Source organism: Corylus avellana, chromosome 8 (assembly GCF_965113065.1).
Source record: "Corylus avellana chromosome 8, dhCorAvel1.hap1.2, whole genome shotgun sequence".
NCBI classification, from domain to species: Eukaryota; Viridiplantae; Streptophyta; class Magnoliopsida; order Fagales; family Betulaceae; genus Corylus; species Corylus avellana.
The window spans coordinates 19,421,557-19,436,776 of NC_142497.1; the positions used below are offsets into that span (position 1 = coordinate 19,421,557).

At 35.1% G+C, this 15,220-nt stretch overlaps 2 protein-coding genes across 2 annotated transcripts; one reads left to right on the top strand and one right to left on the bottom strand.

Annotated features, from left to right (window-relative positions):
* Positions 1 to 1,372: 1,372 nt before the first annotated feature.
* On the bottom strand, positions 1,373 to 10,906 carry LOC132164567 (SEC14 cytosolic factor family protein / phosphoglyceride transfer family protein). The gene is made up of 7 exons (XM_059575100.2): positions 10,649 to 10,906; positions 8,630 to 9,090; positions 7,196 to 7,362; positions 5,803 to 5,898; positions 2,448 to 2,704; positions 2,048 to 2,268; positions 1,373 to 1,933 (listed from the first exon to the last, which is right to left on the bottom strand). Exons 2-7 carry the CDS (start codon positions 8,981 to 8,983, stop codon positions 1,589 to 1,591), a joined length of 1,440 nt encoding a protein of 479 aa, XP_059431083.1. The 5' UTR covers positions 8,984 to 9,090; positions 10,649 to 10,906; the 3' UTR covers positions 1,373 to 1,588.
* Positions 10,907 to 14,155: 3,249 nt separating this feature from the next.
* On the top strand, positions 14,156 to 15,041 carry DSI-1VOC (dessication-induced 1VOC superfamily protein). Its single transcript, XM_059574864.2, has 3 exons — positions 14,156 to 14,314; positions 14,449 to 14,611; positions 14,709 to 15,041. The coding sequence occupies exons 1-3, from the start codon at positions 14,190 to 14,192 to the stop codon at positions 14,844 to 14,846; spliced, it is 426 nt and encodes a 141-aa protein (XP_059430847.2). The 5' UTR covers positions 14,156 to 14,189; the 3' UTR covers positions 14,847 to 15,041.
* Positions 15,042 to 15,220: the final 179 nt, after the last annotated feature.

Genomic DNA, 15,220 nt, shown 5'->3' on the forward strand with positions numbered 1-15,220 from the left:
GATTATTCGGTTCATTAGTGTTTTATTACTGTTGTGTGGGTAGGACTCTTAGTGTCAACACGGAGTGTTAATACTATATTACTATGTAATTGAATCAATCATGTAAATTATTTAAACTCTATGTCTGTAAGAGTTGAGAGCACTTTTAATTGCTCATAGGAAGTTTAAAATTTCTTGAAAATCCTACCATATCTAATGAAGAAGAAAATTGACAAAACTTTTATTTTAATTATTCATGTGTGTTTTAATTTTCCTTTTTAATAATGATTGGGTTTTCTATTTTTCATTAGGATTATGTTTTCCCTGTTCTATTAGGATTAGGTCTTCATTTTCCAATTAGGTTTGGTTTTCATTTTTCTTGTTAAATTAGGAGGTGCCTTAACCTATATAAATGCAACTAGCCTTTGTTATTTTTTAATTCAGTTTCAACTATCAATTAAATTTAAGTCTTTCAAAGCTATTTTTCTGTTTACGTATTTTGGGGGCAATTGGGGTATTTCACTTCCCTATTTGTTATTTTTTCTCTTCCTGAATTCCCTTTTCAATATTCAATTATTAGTTTATGTTGCTATTATACGCTGTCAGAACAATCTTAGTTCTATCCGGCGTCATCTGGTCTTTCTTCCATTCTCTTAATTTTCAAAATCATCATTGAATCTGTGAGCTTATGTGTGAAACCCACATAAGACCTACAAATCCAATAATAATTTTGAAAATGAGGAGGATGAAAAAAGAACCAAGCGAGGATGTATAGTATGTCTCAAAGAAACCAAATGCCCACGAAAGGCAAGTCAGTACACAACATTTCCCGATGCATAACCCTAATCCAATTAGTTTATCGAATACATATTCTAGATTTGGGTATAGATGCAATGAGACTACTGATAGCTCATGTGAGAAGGCAGATAGGCCGTCAACAAATATTGCATACAATTTTTTTTTTTTTGACATGTCCGCACAAGAAGGGGAAGGAAAATTCGAACTAGTGACCTCTACTTCATTAGGCGTAATTCCAGCCGATTGAATTACCTCTAAGAGACAATATTGCATACAAATTAGCTACGAATATTGCATACAATACAAACAAACATTTCATCATTGCATACATTCATATATTAAGAACAGTTTGTTACTTAATAATTAATATACTATATACATACGAACCTATGATACTTGCATTACATTCATATAACCTATAAGCGAACATAATTTTATTTTCACAAACAACCCATTTAATAACCAAACGAAGCTCAAGCCAAGCTTAACCAAGCCGAGCCCGAACATCCTCGTGAGTAGGCTTGTTTCTTTACAGCTGACTATATTGTCTATAGATTTGTTTGAATGGTTTTGATTGACAAATAAATCACCAGTGTACATGAAAATAGGTGTATTAATGGGGTACACCTAATCATATTTTATCCCATCTATAAAGTTACTACACGTACATATACATATATTAGAGGAATAATAATGCTTAACTCACACAAAATCGATTATTACAAAATTTGAAAACTAAAAAAACAGATATAGCTAATTGCTAAAAACTTAGAGATGATGATTAGAGACAATATCCACTGCTAGGCTTATTTCAAGGACGCAAAAAAGGACGGCTTTCAGGATCAAATAGTCCAGCAACAACGGCTATGAAAACCCACAACATTAGGATGCTTATTATGGCAGTTCTCAATACCTGGTCACAGTTCCCATTCAGGTTAATATCAATCTCATCCACTAGATGGCGTGCGTATGGATCCGCACCGTCGGTCATTACTGCAATAGGATCAATCATGTTCATCCTATTTGTGGTTGAACATTTTGTGCACGTGCATTTACCACCAATATAAGATGGTAGTGTCTGAAGGTACTCAGAAAGAACCTTCTTGTACATCTCTCCTTCAACTTTCAACTTTTTTCGAGTGACGGGCTTCAGAACCTGAAAGATCCATAGATTCAAGTTCTTGTATTAAAGAGAGCATCATTACTGCCATCAGATCCATAAATAAAGCAAGAATATCAAACATAACACCAATCAAGGATACAAGCTTACTTGAATAAAAGTTTGAGCAATAACACGAACAACCGGAGGAAGACGTATGACAAACAAACAGCCAAGACGGTTTGGGAAATGATCTTGCAAAAGGGAAGAACAGGATCTCAACATTTGCATTGGAACTTTCAGAGGAGATAACCCTTCACAATCCACCAGAACTATAATTTGTGAATTTTCTCCGTGAACTAAATGCAGGACTCCATGCTCTACCTGAGATACTGTAGTTGCAACCATTGAGTGAGTTACAATACCGCATGCAATACTGATGGGAAAATAGGATAACAGAGAAAACAACAGACGAGTGCAACCATAGCGGTATATGGTTATACCCCTATGGTAGCAACCATAGGGGTATATGGTATCCCAGAAATTTACCAGACAGGGAAAAGAAACATACTGATTGCTTGAGCAAACCGAGGCTTCTCATGAGATGGCAAGGTGACACAGGCAAGTCCAAGTCGTACTATGAGGCATGGTTGGTGCTTCACATCAAATCCATGCCAGAAAACCATATCTGACCACATTTCAAGTTCTTGTGCTGAAAGAATCCTGTAAGTCTCCCTCCAGCGGATTGTCTTCTTAATTGATGAGAGCAAGCACGTAAAGTCACCATTAGTGGCAGTGTAAAATCTATGGAGCTCATCTTCATTAATTCTGCATAAACACTAGTATGTCATGGTCCGCTGCAACAAGAGAAGCCAAGGTATTCATATATAAATACGCTAAGTGTAAAAAAAACAAGAAGCTATTTTTCCAGATCTGTACTAAAAGATTATGTCGCACCACCAGGAGACTTTTTGAGTAAAACTACCATGTTAAGGGAATGAAAATAGCATTATAAGCTCATCTCAACAATTAATTCTCCATTGAATTATCTTTAATAATTAAAAGCAAGATGGTGGGATGTGGATAGACTATCAAGTTTATGAGAATTTAGTAATTCCTGTAATGGAAGTAAGGATAAGTGGAAATTAGGGATTTAAAATTTCCAAAATGATGCCAACAGGAAAATACTCTGGTTGTAGGGGGATTAAGTATGGAAGAAAACCACACCTAGAAAAGACCATGTATTGACTTAACTTGTATACTGGTCGTATTAAAGCATCTCAGCTTGATGTAGGACGATATTTACTTTTATTTTCGGTAAAAACGAAAATAAAGAAAATATCAAAAATAATATTGGAGCAGCGCCACTTGATCAGAATTTTATCCGTTCTCAAACAATGGAAGTACAAAAGGAAAGATTGTCACGATTCCTGCTGATTGTCAATTTTATATTAGGATTTTATTTTATTTTATTAGGACTTTATTTCCTTTCCTTATTAGGATTAGGTTTACTACTACTATAGGATTATGTTTACTTTCCTACTAGGATTAGATTTACTTTTTCTACTAGGATTAGATTTACTTTCTCTACTAGAAGTAGGTTTACTTTCTCTACAAGTATTTCTCTTCTATAAATAGGCTTGCCTATTATGTAAAACTGAATCAATTGAATTATAATCAAATCAGAGAATTCTCTCTCAAATACTCTGCGGAGTTTTATTTTTTTTCTTAGCCTGCGGGCTTGTTTTATCTTTTGGGTAGAAGACGAAGATGCTTCTCCTTGCAGAATCAAAGACGCTGCTCTTTGATTAGTTACCTTAGTCTTCCGCTACGTCAGTTGGTATCAAAGCAGGCTTTATCCTGATCATGGCCAATCAGCGCAACGGTGACAAACTTCTCCAACAACGCCGCTTGTAGGGGAGGGGCTCTTTCGAAAGCCAAATTCATGGGGTATCCGAGCCGGCATTATCCGGATTCGATGGCCAACTTATACTACAACAACAACTTCTATAACGACGCCGTTCGTGAGAGGGATGTTGTTTCGAGATCCGACTACCAGCGATACATCAAGCGATCAGAGGCTCCTTGGAGAACCGAATTCCAAGAGCTCAAGCAGACAGCGCAAATGATGCAACAGGAGGTGCGCCAATTGTGCGAGTCGTTTGAACGAAGGCAGATGCGTGACCATTGGAATCACAAAGACACCCAAGAGTACCGAATGAATATTGATCTCCCTTCATTTGATGGTTATCTTCATATTGAAGATTACCTTGACTGGATAATGGAGGTAGAAAGATTCTTTGAGTACATGTGTATTCCGGAAGAAAAGAAGGTGAAGTTGGTGGCTTATAAGCTCAAAGGTGGAGCATCTGCTTGGTGGGAATGGTTGAAGCTCTCTCGATCTAGGGAAGGAAAAAGACCTGTGACATCTTGGCCCAAGATGAAGCGGTTACTCAATGCCCGGTTCCTACCACTAGATGACTATGGGATTCTAAGGGAACCTGTTCGGTATCCTTATGTTGACCGATTTCGTGAGGATGACGTAAGCCACTTTCGTCATGTCCATCATCATCTTCATAACTCCCCAAATTGGCCCTTCGCCTATGAAGAGAATCTTAATTATGGTGAAGAAGTTGTGGAAGATGTTAAGTTGGTTGAAGAAGTGGAGTTGCCGTTAGAGAAAACATATGTGCAACCACCATCATTGATTCCAACGACTACATTAATGGAGGAACAGCTACCGCCTCCTCCACCACTAGTGCAACTTCCTCCACCACAAGTGCAACCTCCTCCACCACAAGTGCAACTTCCTCCACCACAAGTGCAACCTCCTCCACTACAGGTACAACTCACCACGATCACCACAAAAATTGGCGATCCTTTGGAAGATAACGATGAAGTTGAAGATGACGTCCATGAAGAAATTGTTGGGAAAATTTTTATGGAAAATGACGAAAAGGATAAAACATATGAAATCAATGTAGATTTCTCCAAATATATTTATGCGGAGGAGCTGCGCGTGCCATGTCCCAAAGAAAACTCGAGGACGAGTTTTTTTCAAGTGGGGGTGTCTGATGTAGGACGATATTTACTTTTATTTTCGGTAAAAACGAAAATAAAGAAAATATCAAAAATAATATTGGAGCAGCGCCACTTGATCAGAATTTTATCCGTTCTCAAACAATGGAAGTACAAAAGGAAAGATTGTCACGATTCCTGCTGATTGTCAATTTTATATTAGGATTTTATTTTATTTTATTAGGACTTTATTTCCTTTCCTTATTAGGATTAGGTTTACTACTACTATAGGATTATGTTTACTTTCCTACTAGGATTAGATTTACTTTCTCTACTAGGATTAGATTTACTTTCTCTACTAGAAGTAGGTTTACTTTCTCTACTAGAAGTAGGTTTACTTTCTCTACAAGTATTTCTCTTCTATAAATAGGCTTGCCTATTATGTAAAACTGAATCAATTGAATTATAATCAAATCAGAGAATTCTCTCTCAAATACTCTGCGGAGTTTTATTTTTTTTCTTAGCCTGCGGGCTTGTTTTATCTTTTGGGTAGAAGACGAAGACGCTTCTCCTTGCAGAATCAAAGACGCTGCTATTTGATTAGTTACCTTAGCCTTCCGCTACGTCACAGCTATTCAACAAGATCATAGAGATCAGGTGAAAGCAATACAAAATAGAAAAACCACACCGATAAGCAAGATGTCAAAAATTGTAAACAATATTTTAGTCTTATATAATATCAAGAATAAGAGTGTGATAAGAGATTGCAACAAATATAAAGTAACACGCTTAGAGAAAAAATATATATATATACTAATCGTATACTTTTGCTTCGTGTTTATTTAAAAGCCAAAATGTATTAAGTGCATCACTTGACGATTCTTTATACCTAAAACCCATCCAATTACCTTTCTGGCAAACAAATCCCTTGGTTTTTCAGTTCTTTATGCAGTTGTATCATCCACATTTCAGATGCCAGACTTTGAGGCGATCCGTCAGTAGTCCTGGGTATCACATAAAAAGCGTAAATAACTATCAAGACACCCTGAAATACCTGACAAAAGGAGTAAGACAAATGACTCTGAAGAAAACTGCTACAACACAAACGTTCATGCAAAGTTTCCAGTCACTAATATTTTCAAACCAATTAATCACTTACGCAGTATCACAAGAAAAAAAATAAAAATGACTTCAAATATTGAAATCTATATAAAAACTTGTCTCATGGTCTGAACACAATCAGTTGAAGACAACGAATATTTATTTAGATATAAATCGAAAGTCTAGATTTGACAATTGACTAAACCATTCTCCGTATGAAAAAGAAAACTTCATAATTAACAATAGGGAAATTGTACCATAAGGGAATGAGTTTTACCCCTGTGACAAATATGGGGTTGAGTTTCTAATTTTGATAATTAAAGGCCTAAGTTTTCACCTTTATGATAAATAAGGACAACCGTGTACTTTTCTGTCAATATCTTAACGGAGAATCTGCCAGCTGTTAATACCTACTTCAAACCAATTAAAACATGACACATGGATAATGTAAGCAACTTAAGCCCCATCCTAAGTTTTCGCCTTTGTGATAAATAAGGACAACCATGTAACTTTCTGTCAATTTCTTAACTGAGAATCTGCCAGCTGTTAATACCTACTTCAAACCAATTAAAACATGACAAATGGATATGTAAGCAACTTAAGCCCCATCAGTGTCTCATCAGCCCCATGTCAGCATCTCATTAGCTCCACATCAACGCAATCATGGCTGGGTCATGCCCAACCACCTCAACCACGACAGTAGCTTGGAGAGGACCCAACAACCCTGGCTGGAGATTGCATGGCTGAGCAGTCCAGCCATGGGTGGGCTGACATATAGCACTTATCCAGGGCTGATGAGACTTACGTTATTTACAGTTCCACGTGTCATGCTTTAATTGGTTTGACATGTGTATAATGAGAGCTGACAGATTCTCCCCTAAGAAATTGACTGAAAATTAGACGGTTGCCTTTAATTGTTGAAACTAAAAACTTAGCCCCTTGTAGGACAATTTCCCTTAACAGTAATTTATAAAGTGTCTTGTCACTCTAGCTTACCTTAGAAGCATCATTAGAATTCTGCAATTCCAGTCAATCAAATTAACCTGATACTTAGAATCTTTAAAGTTTTACAGCAACTGAACTAAATCTAATTGTATACTATCAACATTCATCTTTTGCCTTTCTCCAAAGATATATAGAAGGTGTCAAATAACAAATAAAATATCAATCTTGCAAGCATCATCCTGCTCAATTATATACCTTGTATCCATATTAGACTGTACAGAGGATTGCTCTGAAGATGGTTCTGAAGATGGTTCTGAATATGTATGAGAATCACTGGTATCATCTGAGGTTCCACTTGTACACACTGCTTCATCAGACAAAGCCGATGCAATTGAAAGGACTAGAATAGGCCTTGACAGCATCTGTAAGCATGGAAATATTTTAAATACTAAACAACCATAAGAACAGCCAATTTAAAGAGCTTGGAAAAGAAGAAATAGAAAGAAATTTAACATTCATAAAGGAGATAACAGATAATTGCCCCTGACTACCTCAACCACAGGAATATAATAATGCAGGTCATATGTATAATAACAGAAGATGTATTCCTATATTTATAGGTCTTGCAATAAAAAAGCAACTATAATGGTTTCAACTACTCCAAAGAGAAGAGAACAAACTTATTGTAACGTCCCACCCAAAATGCAAGGACGAAAGTGGAAAATTTTCCACTTTCGCCCTTGCATTTTGGGCAGGACATTACACTTACCGGTACAATTGATTTTACATTCATGAATTATGCAAAATCATAATTGTTTTAAAAAGTGCTACTGCCGACCATGAGGACCACAGTATCAGTTATAAAATTTTATATGAACCATCCAAATAAAATCTTTCCATATATGCAAGACTTACACGTTTTGAATGAATTGAAATGAGTTGATTGAGCATTTTGCATTATCAATAGGAATGAGTTCCAATATATATTGTTTTAACAGTACGCAATTGTACTGCACCTTTTTATTTTACTTTATAGTCTACACTATAGTCAGAATATTAAATTACCTTACACAAAAAAAAAAAAAAAAGAAAAAAAAAGAGGGGGATGAAGCATATAATTGAGATTTCCATATGCAAGGCTTACGTTCTGAGCTGCTTTTTAAATTAACAAAAAAATCAAACTAACCTGTATTTATTTATTTTTTTAATCGGTGATACACACAACCAATGGATCTTGAACACAAACCCTCTACCCTACACCACGTTTAATTGGGGAGGAAATGTATTTAAGCCAGAGCTCATTGGCGGCCAAAAATTACACCAATTTTTAAATGACAGTACCTAGAAAAATGTAGAGCAAAGAAATATATTGATGCACATGTATATATAAAACTTGACTAACAAGAAAATGATTAATTTACAATAATTTGAAACAAGTTAAAAACAAAATGAAAAGATACAATAAATACCATGTGCAAATTTATGCCACACATCAGTTGTAAATAAGGCATAAACTGCTTGTGCAATTCATGTAAAAGCAAAAAACCCAAAATTTGTGATCCAAAGAAAGGTTGCTTTGATTTGTTAAACACACTATGATATATATGATATTTATGCTCTCATATTTCTATATGTCTATATAAAGGGTGACCCATATGATTAAACCTTCATAAATTTGTAAAAGCAAACCTGCATGCCTTCCACCAAACTCTTGAAGGGAGCCCATCTCTGAATCCACTTAAATGGTGGATAGCAAAGAAGTTGCAGCGTCTGAAGACCACGCCATGCAAATGGACATTTGGCCATTGAAAACCTCCGTACTGTCTCTAATGCAACAAGTTTGAGTAAAAACAATGCTGAGTTACCAACTGCACCGTTTACAAATATACCATGGCTTACTGAAGCTATGTGCCTCAAAGGATTATGTAAAGCAGCTCTAGAGCGAGAAGCAATTAAACTTCTTTTAGACGCCTTTTTTGCAATTGAGACACTGGTCGCTTCAGAGCTTCTGCTTAACTTAGAACTTTGTAATGAGTCACCCATTGAGAAGATTTGATAAGAGCTCCCGTTTGCAGTCCACTAGTACTCTATAGAGTACTCAGAAGGACAAGAATGGTTAACCCATAAATTTACTTAAGCAGCTGGAACCCCTGGATGCATAAAAAAGAGTTACTTAAGCAAAGCACATCTCCGGATGGTAACTCCCCAGCCGTTAATCTTAATTAGTGAAGCACGTATGAATATCAACCAGCATGAAGCATTGACAAATAAGGAAATGCATAATGAAATAATTGTTTACATATAAATAGGCCGTCAACCATCTTCAAGTAAGGAAGATGCATCCATTCAATATCAAAGATATTACGGAAAGTGAGTTTCCTTTTCAAAAAGATTGCTTACCATCTATTGTCTATCCCTAATACATGTTTGCAAACTATAAATATTATATTTGCAATATAATATAACTAAAGCTGAAAATAAAAATTAAAAAAAGAATCCTTCCCTTAACAAATTAAAAGAAAGAACATTCTAAAAGGACAAAAAATAATACCATGCATAGAAAAGCACCGGCTGGTAATGAAAGTACAACACTGACATTCAAAGAGAATCTTTATTTATATTGTTTCCCTTAAAAGCCAGAAGCTAAGGAATAGGCTTGCTAATTTTTATTCTTTGTGAGAAAGAACAAATAAACAGAGTTGGCAATATCTTGTAGTAAGAGTAGTGACAGTAAATATCATCTTCAAAGCCCTCAAAAATCACGCTTCCATCTAATATGAAACCACTACCTTATTAGCATCTAAATAAGATGCCAATGAGCTTTAACTCAAATGGTACTTCCACCCTTTGTAGCAAGGTGGAGGGTGAGGTCATGGGTTCAACTCCCATCAGGTGCATGTGTGATTTACCAATAAACTGGAAAATGAGGAGCATACATGAGAAACACCACTGAATAAAATCTTCGAATCTAATGATTTGGTCGGTTATTGTAGCAGGCAATCTTCTAAAACACATCTTAAGTTCGCAGATAATACCAAAGAACTCGATACATAAGTAAAAATCAATTATCCCCTCAGTAGAATCCTCATTGGATTTCAACTTAGCAACAAAAATTAGGGTAATTAGGGTAAAAAGCTGTCATCGATTTCCTAATTTTTCAGAAAACATCTTAGGAGGAATTTTCTTGTTTTAAAAGAGCAAAAATCGTTTGATTTTCGCTCCAATATATTACTCCTATGAAATACTTCAGAAATGCAAAAGCAGTAGTACCTGAACATATTCCTATACTTTTTGGTAATATAAATTAAAAATAAATAAATAAATTAAATCATCACACAGTTAAAAAAAAAAAAAAAAAAAAAAAAAAACTAAATAGGGAGTAAAAATTACAATCACGTCACAAAGATTACAGGCATTTGATCGAAGTGCTCGAAATTTATCCACACAACATCGCGATAAAAGAAAAAGAAAGATTCACAATCTTTCTTTATTTTTTGTAATATCAGACTTATCAGTCAAGTTCGATTCACCAAATCGCGATGCTAATTTGCGATATAGAATTTTATACAACATTCATGGTTTAACAACTATACCGTGAACAATTACTAAGCATAATTCAACCAAAAAAAGAACGGATCATGTTCCTCAAAATCGTACGGATAAAACAGAAATTAGAATTGAAAAAAAAATTAAAATAAAATCACAGACCTGGAAATCTTCCGGTAAAATCTGAAAAGTCTGAGAAAGAAAGCTAAAAGGCTTTTTTGGTTCTTGCGTTTTCGACGAATTGGTTCGGTAGATTCTTGTTGTGGGAGTTAACCAGAAGCTTTTGAATTCAGAGTCTTCGTCTTATTCTTCTTCATAATCATATTCTTTAGTTCCATCACCGTAGGCGAGGTAGAAAATGAGAAGGGAAACGAACTGGCGGACGGAACGGAGGGCCCCAGCACGTGACACTTCGATATCGACAGGCGACAGCTATGTGTTTGGTAAATGTCTGAATCCTGAAGCTGATGCCCAATTTTCCCAAAACTTTATTAATAACTCAAAAATACTTTTAACTTACAAAAAAAAATACTTTTAATACGCTGAATATTTTTAGAAAACTTTTGTCAAAATATCTTACCGTTACAAGGGATAACATATTATTTATAAACAAAAAATAATAATGCGATCACATGAGCGGAACCGCCTTATGCCTTGGGGGGCTCGGTGATCCTTAAAAATTAATTTTTTAAAAAATATATATGTATTTTTTAAAAAATAAACCCTTAAAAATTAATTTTTGCCTGTCCAAATATTTGTTTTTTAAATTTTGTCTCTCCAAATTAAAAGTTTTAGTTCTGTCCTTAGGACCACCCTTAAGAAAAGAGAGGATGGTCGTCCAACCACAATAGTCTTTATTGAGGTGGTCGGGCAACTACCACAATAGACTAGAGGTTGTCCAGTTGTCTTATGGCCACCTCAGCCAGATTAGGGTGATCACATAGCTACCATTTTTCTCCATTGAGGATGACCATCTCAACCAAATCTAAGTGATCACATAGTCACACGACTCACACTTCTCTTCCATTGAGGGTGGCCGCCAATTACTCGCCTTTTTGTTTTTAATAATTAAGAAGTAAACTTTATATCTTCTTGTGTTTTTTCAAAATAAGGTGTACCCCTAAAATTTAAAAATATTTTTACAAATGTGAAGTTTACCAAAAAAACAAATCTAGTCTACTAAAAAATATTCCTCGTCTATATATATATATATATATATATATATATATATATAATGGTCAAAATTGCCTTTTTTTCTCTTTTCTTTTCTTTTTTTTTTTTTTTTTTTGTGTCAAATAAGCTTTTGATGGTCAAAAAGTGGGTAACTCGGTAGTCTTCAGATACTTTCTCGTAGACATTCAACATATGTCCAACAGCCATTGCAGTCTGATTTAAAAGAATTTGCTTTTCAAAAGAGGAGACTGTAAACAGCAAAAAAATAAATGATTTAACAATATTCCTCCCTAGCAATAGAAACCCATCTTAGACCACCATTGTTCTCAGCCTATTGAAGAAGAGAGCTGAACACCTCTACACATAATAAAATTTATAAAAAGATAAGGAGATAATAAAATCTCTTTGCCTAATATAATAAGAATGATATGCCATTTTGGCACGTCATGAATGATAACAGAGTAATACCTCCATAAAACTCTACTCTATTTTGTCATAAGCTTTGCTTTGTATGCATTGTACGTACGTATTGTAATATTGTTCATATGTAGCTAAACTATTGTTGGTACTTAGAATCTGTTTAGAATTGCGTTTGAAAAATAGAGCTTTTAAGTCAAAAAGAGCTTTTGCTCAAAAACTTTATTTTTAAGCTTTTGCCAAAAGTACGACCATTTTTACGCTTTTTGAACCCTTAAAAACACTTTTAATTTTTTTTATCAAACGAGTACTTTTTTCTTCAAACAAGCTTTTTGAGTATTAAAAGTACTTTTACGCTCTTCAAACACAATCTCAAACAGGCTCTTAAAGCATGTTTAGGATTGTATTTAAAAAATAAAGCTTTTAAGTTAAAAAATATTTTTTGACAAAAACTTTATTTTTAAGCTTTTGTCAAAAATGCACTTTGACTATTTTTTTGCTTTTTGAACCCTTAAAAGTGTTTTCAATTTTTTTATCAAATGTGTACTTTTTATTCAAACAGACTTTTTAAATGTTAAACGCATATCCAATCAGGCACTTACCCTTTCATGTATAATCGCAATTTGATTATGAGAAATGATGTGTGATAAGGACTTTCTTGACCCTATTAGCTAGCACTTAGATTATTTTATAAAAACATTACACAAGAAGTTTGGTCTGAAATCAGATATTTTGGATGGTTTTTTTTTTTTTTTGCTTTTGGGACAAGTGGGATATAAGTAGTATCAATAGACTCATTTAAACTTCCTAAACCCAAAAAACTCATTTAAATATGTACATATTAATAGAATGACAGAGTTTTCTTTCAAATTGGGTCGAATGAACTTCTTTCAACTCAGTCTATAAAAATGACATGTGTTATTTTTTTTAGGGGAAACTTCACTTACCCCCCTATACTTTCGCACTTTTTGCAGACACTCCCCCATTGTTCAAAAACTCTCAATTTGGTGTATCAAACTTTAGTTTTGTTCCAAATACCCCCTACCATTAGCTTTTGTAGTTAAATCAAACAGTAGATTTAATAAAAGACCTTTATACCCCTAATTTTTTTTAAAATTTCAAATTTACCCTTATTTATAAATAAAAAATTATTATTATAATTATTATATTAAAAAATAATTAAAAATATATATATAAAAAATGACCCATCGGGGGTCACTTGTGACCTGCCGGTGGGTCACAAAGTGACCCCCGGTGGTCGCAAGACCCACCGGTGGGTCACCTGGTGACCCTCCGGTCACCTGGGGGTCACAAAGAGGGTCACTATTTTTTTTAAAAAAAAATTAAATATATATATAATAATAATAATATGACTCGTGGGTCACAATACGGGTGGGTTAGATCCACCGGTAAACCCACGGGTCAGGATTTTTTTAAAAAATTAATAAAAAATAAGGGCAAAATTGAAATTTCCCACCCCTCCGTTAGGATTTTACAGAAAATCCTAACGGAAGGGGTAAAGTGAAAGGAAACGAAAGTTAGATACATCAAAGTGAGAGTTTTTGAACAATAGAGGGTGTCTACAAAAAGCGCAAAAGTATAGGAGGGTAAGTGAAGTTTTCCCTTTTTTTTAATAACATGTGAGATGCGCATGAGTTTTTAATATTATTTATTTTAACTTTGTCCCTACTATTAAAAAAACATATGTATCTCACGTATTCAAATGACACATGTCATTTTTATAAATTGAGTTCCTCCAACCCAGTTTAAAAGAAAACTTTGTCCTAAGAATGTGCAAAATAATTTTGACTATAAAATAAAATTAATTTTTGTATGTTTTGAGGGGGCATGGTTGCATATAGGAAATAAAATAAAAATATATAAAAACTGAAAAGACTATTATTATAAGGAAAAAAGAAAAAAGCTGATTGGGAAAGAAAATGAACTATTTGGACCGAGTGAACCATAGATGCCAGGTGGACGGCATATGGATGTGGTTAACATGCATGAGGTCCACGTGTAACTTTAACCATCTACAATTGCTCGCACCGTTGGAAAAAACAATCAGAAACACCAGAATAAAAGGATCACGCATCGAGGCAGTCGGACAACAATGGCGTCTTCTCTCAGCCCAGCGTTTGCCTACACGGTTGTGTACGTGAAGGACGTCGCCAAATCGGTGGCTTTCTATGCCAAAGCCTTCGGCCACAATGTTCGTCGCTTGGACGAATCCCACAGGTAGGAGTGGTTGTAGGAAAATTATACATATATATGATATCTAAACCGGTGATATATATCTATATACACAAATACAATGAGAGATTGAGATTCAAAATGTATTAATGGGTTTTGGATCTTTTGGTTGATGGCAGATGGGGGGAGCTGGAAAGCGGGCAGACGACGATAGCGTTTACTCCGGTGCACCAACACGAGACCGACGGCCTAACCGGCGCGGTCCAGATCCCTGAGTCCGGCAACAAGAGACAGCCAATTGAGGTTTGCTTTGCGTACGCGGATGTTGATGCTGCCTACAAGGTACGTACGTGCATGATTTGCATGAAAACTCTTTTTTTTAACTCTTTGGTGATTGATTTGTATTGTAACCGTTGATATTGGTGGGTTGGATGATCAGAGGGCGGTGGAGAGCGGTGCAGTGCCGGTGAGCGAGCCGGAGACGAAAGAATGGGGCCAGAAAGTTGGTTATGTGCGTGACATTGACGGTATTGTGGTGAGGATGGGAAGCCACGTGAACCCACCGAAACGAGACTGAGTGGAACCGAAAAATAAATCTATGAGTTGTGATGATGAACACACTAAAGAAGTACTTCGATATTTATTATGAATAATCAGACCCACAAAGAATTTTGTTTGTAAAAAGTTGTTGCTAATTGTGTAAAAGTCGTCGCGATGATGATGTGTTATTGCATGTCATCGGCTGATTGCTAATAAAGTCGTCGCTCCATATTTACTTGCTAGTTACCGTTGCCATTTCAATTAGTATAAACTAATTAAACAAATATAGTAAGAAAAAGAAACTTGGTGGAATGGCTTCCTCATTGAGCCTATGAAATCTATATGCATTCCAAGTATATATAACTCACGAAGCACAACTAGTAGTTGATTTTTATATATATAATCAATATC

Excerpts from the sequence above, each read along its gene's own strand:
- LOC132164567 (XM_059575100.2), bottom strand. The coding sequence starts at position 8,983 with ATGGGTGACTCATTACAAAGTTCTAAGTTAAGCAGAAGCTCTGAAGCG. Across the intron at positions 2,705-5,802 it reads GGGATTTGTTTGCCAGAAAG|AATTAATGAAGATGAGCTCC; the intron begins GTAATTGGATGG and ends GTGTTTATGCAG. Across the intron at positions 2,269-2,447 it reads TCGGTTTGCTCAAGCAATCA|TATCTCAGGTAGAGCATGGA; the intron begins GTATGTTTCTTT and ends TTGCAACTACAG.
- DSI-1VOC (XM_059574864.2), top strand. The coding sequence starts at position 14,190 with ATGGCGTCTTCTCTCAGCCCAGCGTTTGCCTACACGGTTGTGTACGTG. Across the intron at positions 14,315-14,448 it reads CGCTTGGACGAATCCCACAG|ATGGGGGGAGCTGGAAAGCG; the intron begins GTAGGAGTGGTT and ends GGTTGATGGCAG. Across the intron at positions 14,612-14,708 it reads ATGTTGATGCTGCCTACAAG|AGGGCGGTGGAGAGCGGTGC; the intron begins GTACGTACGTGC and ends TTGGATGATCAG.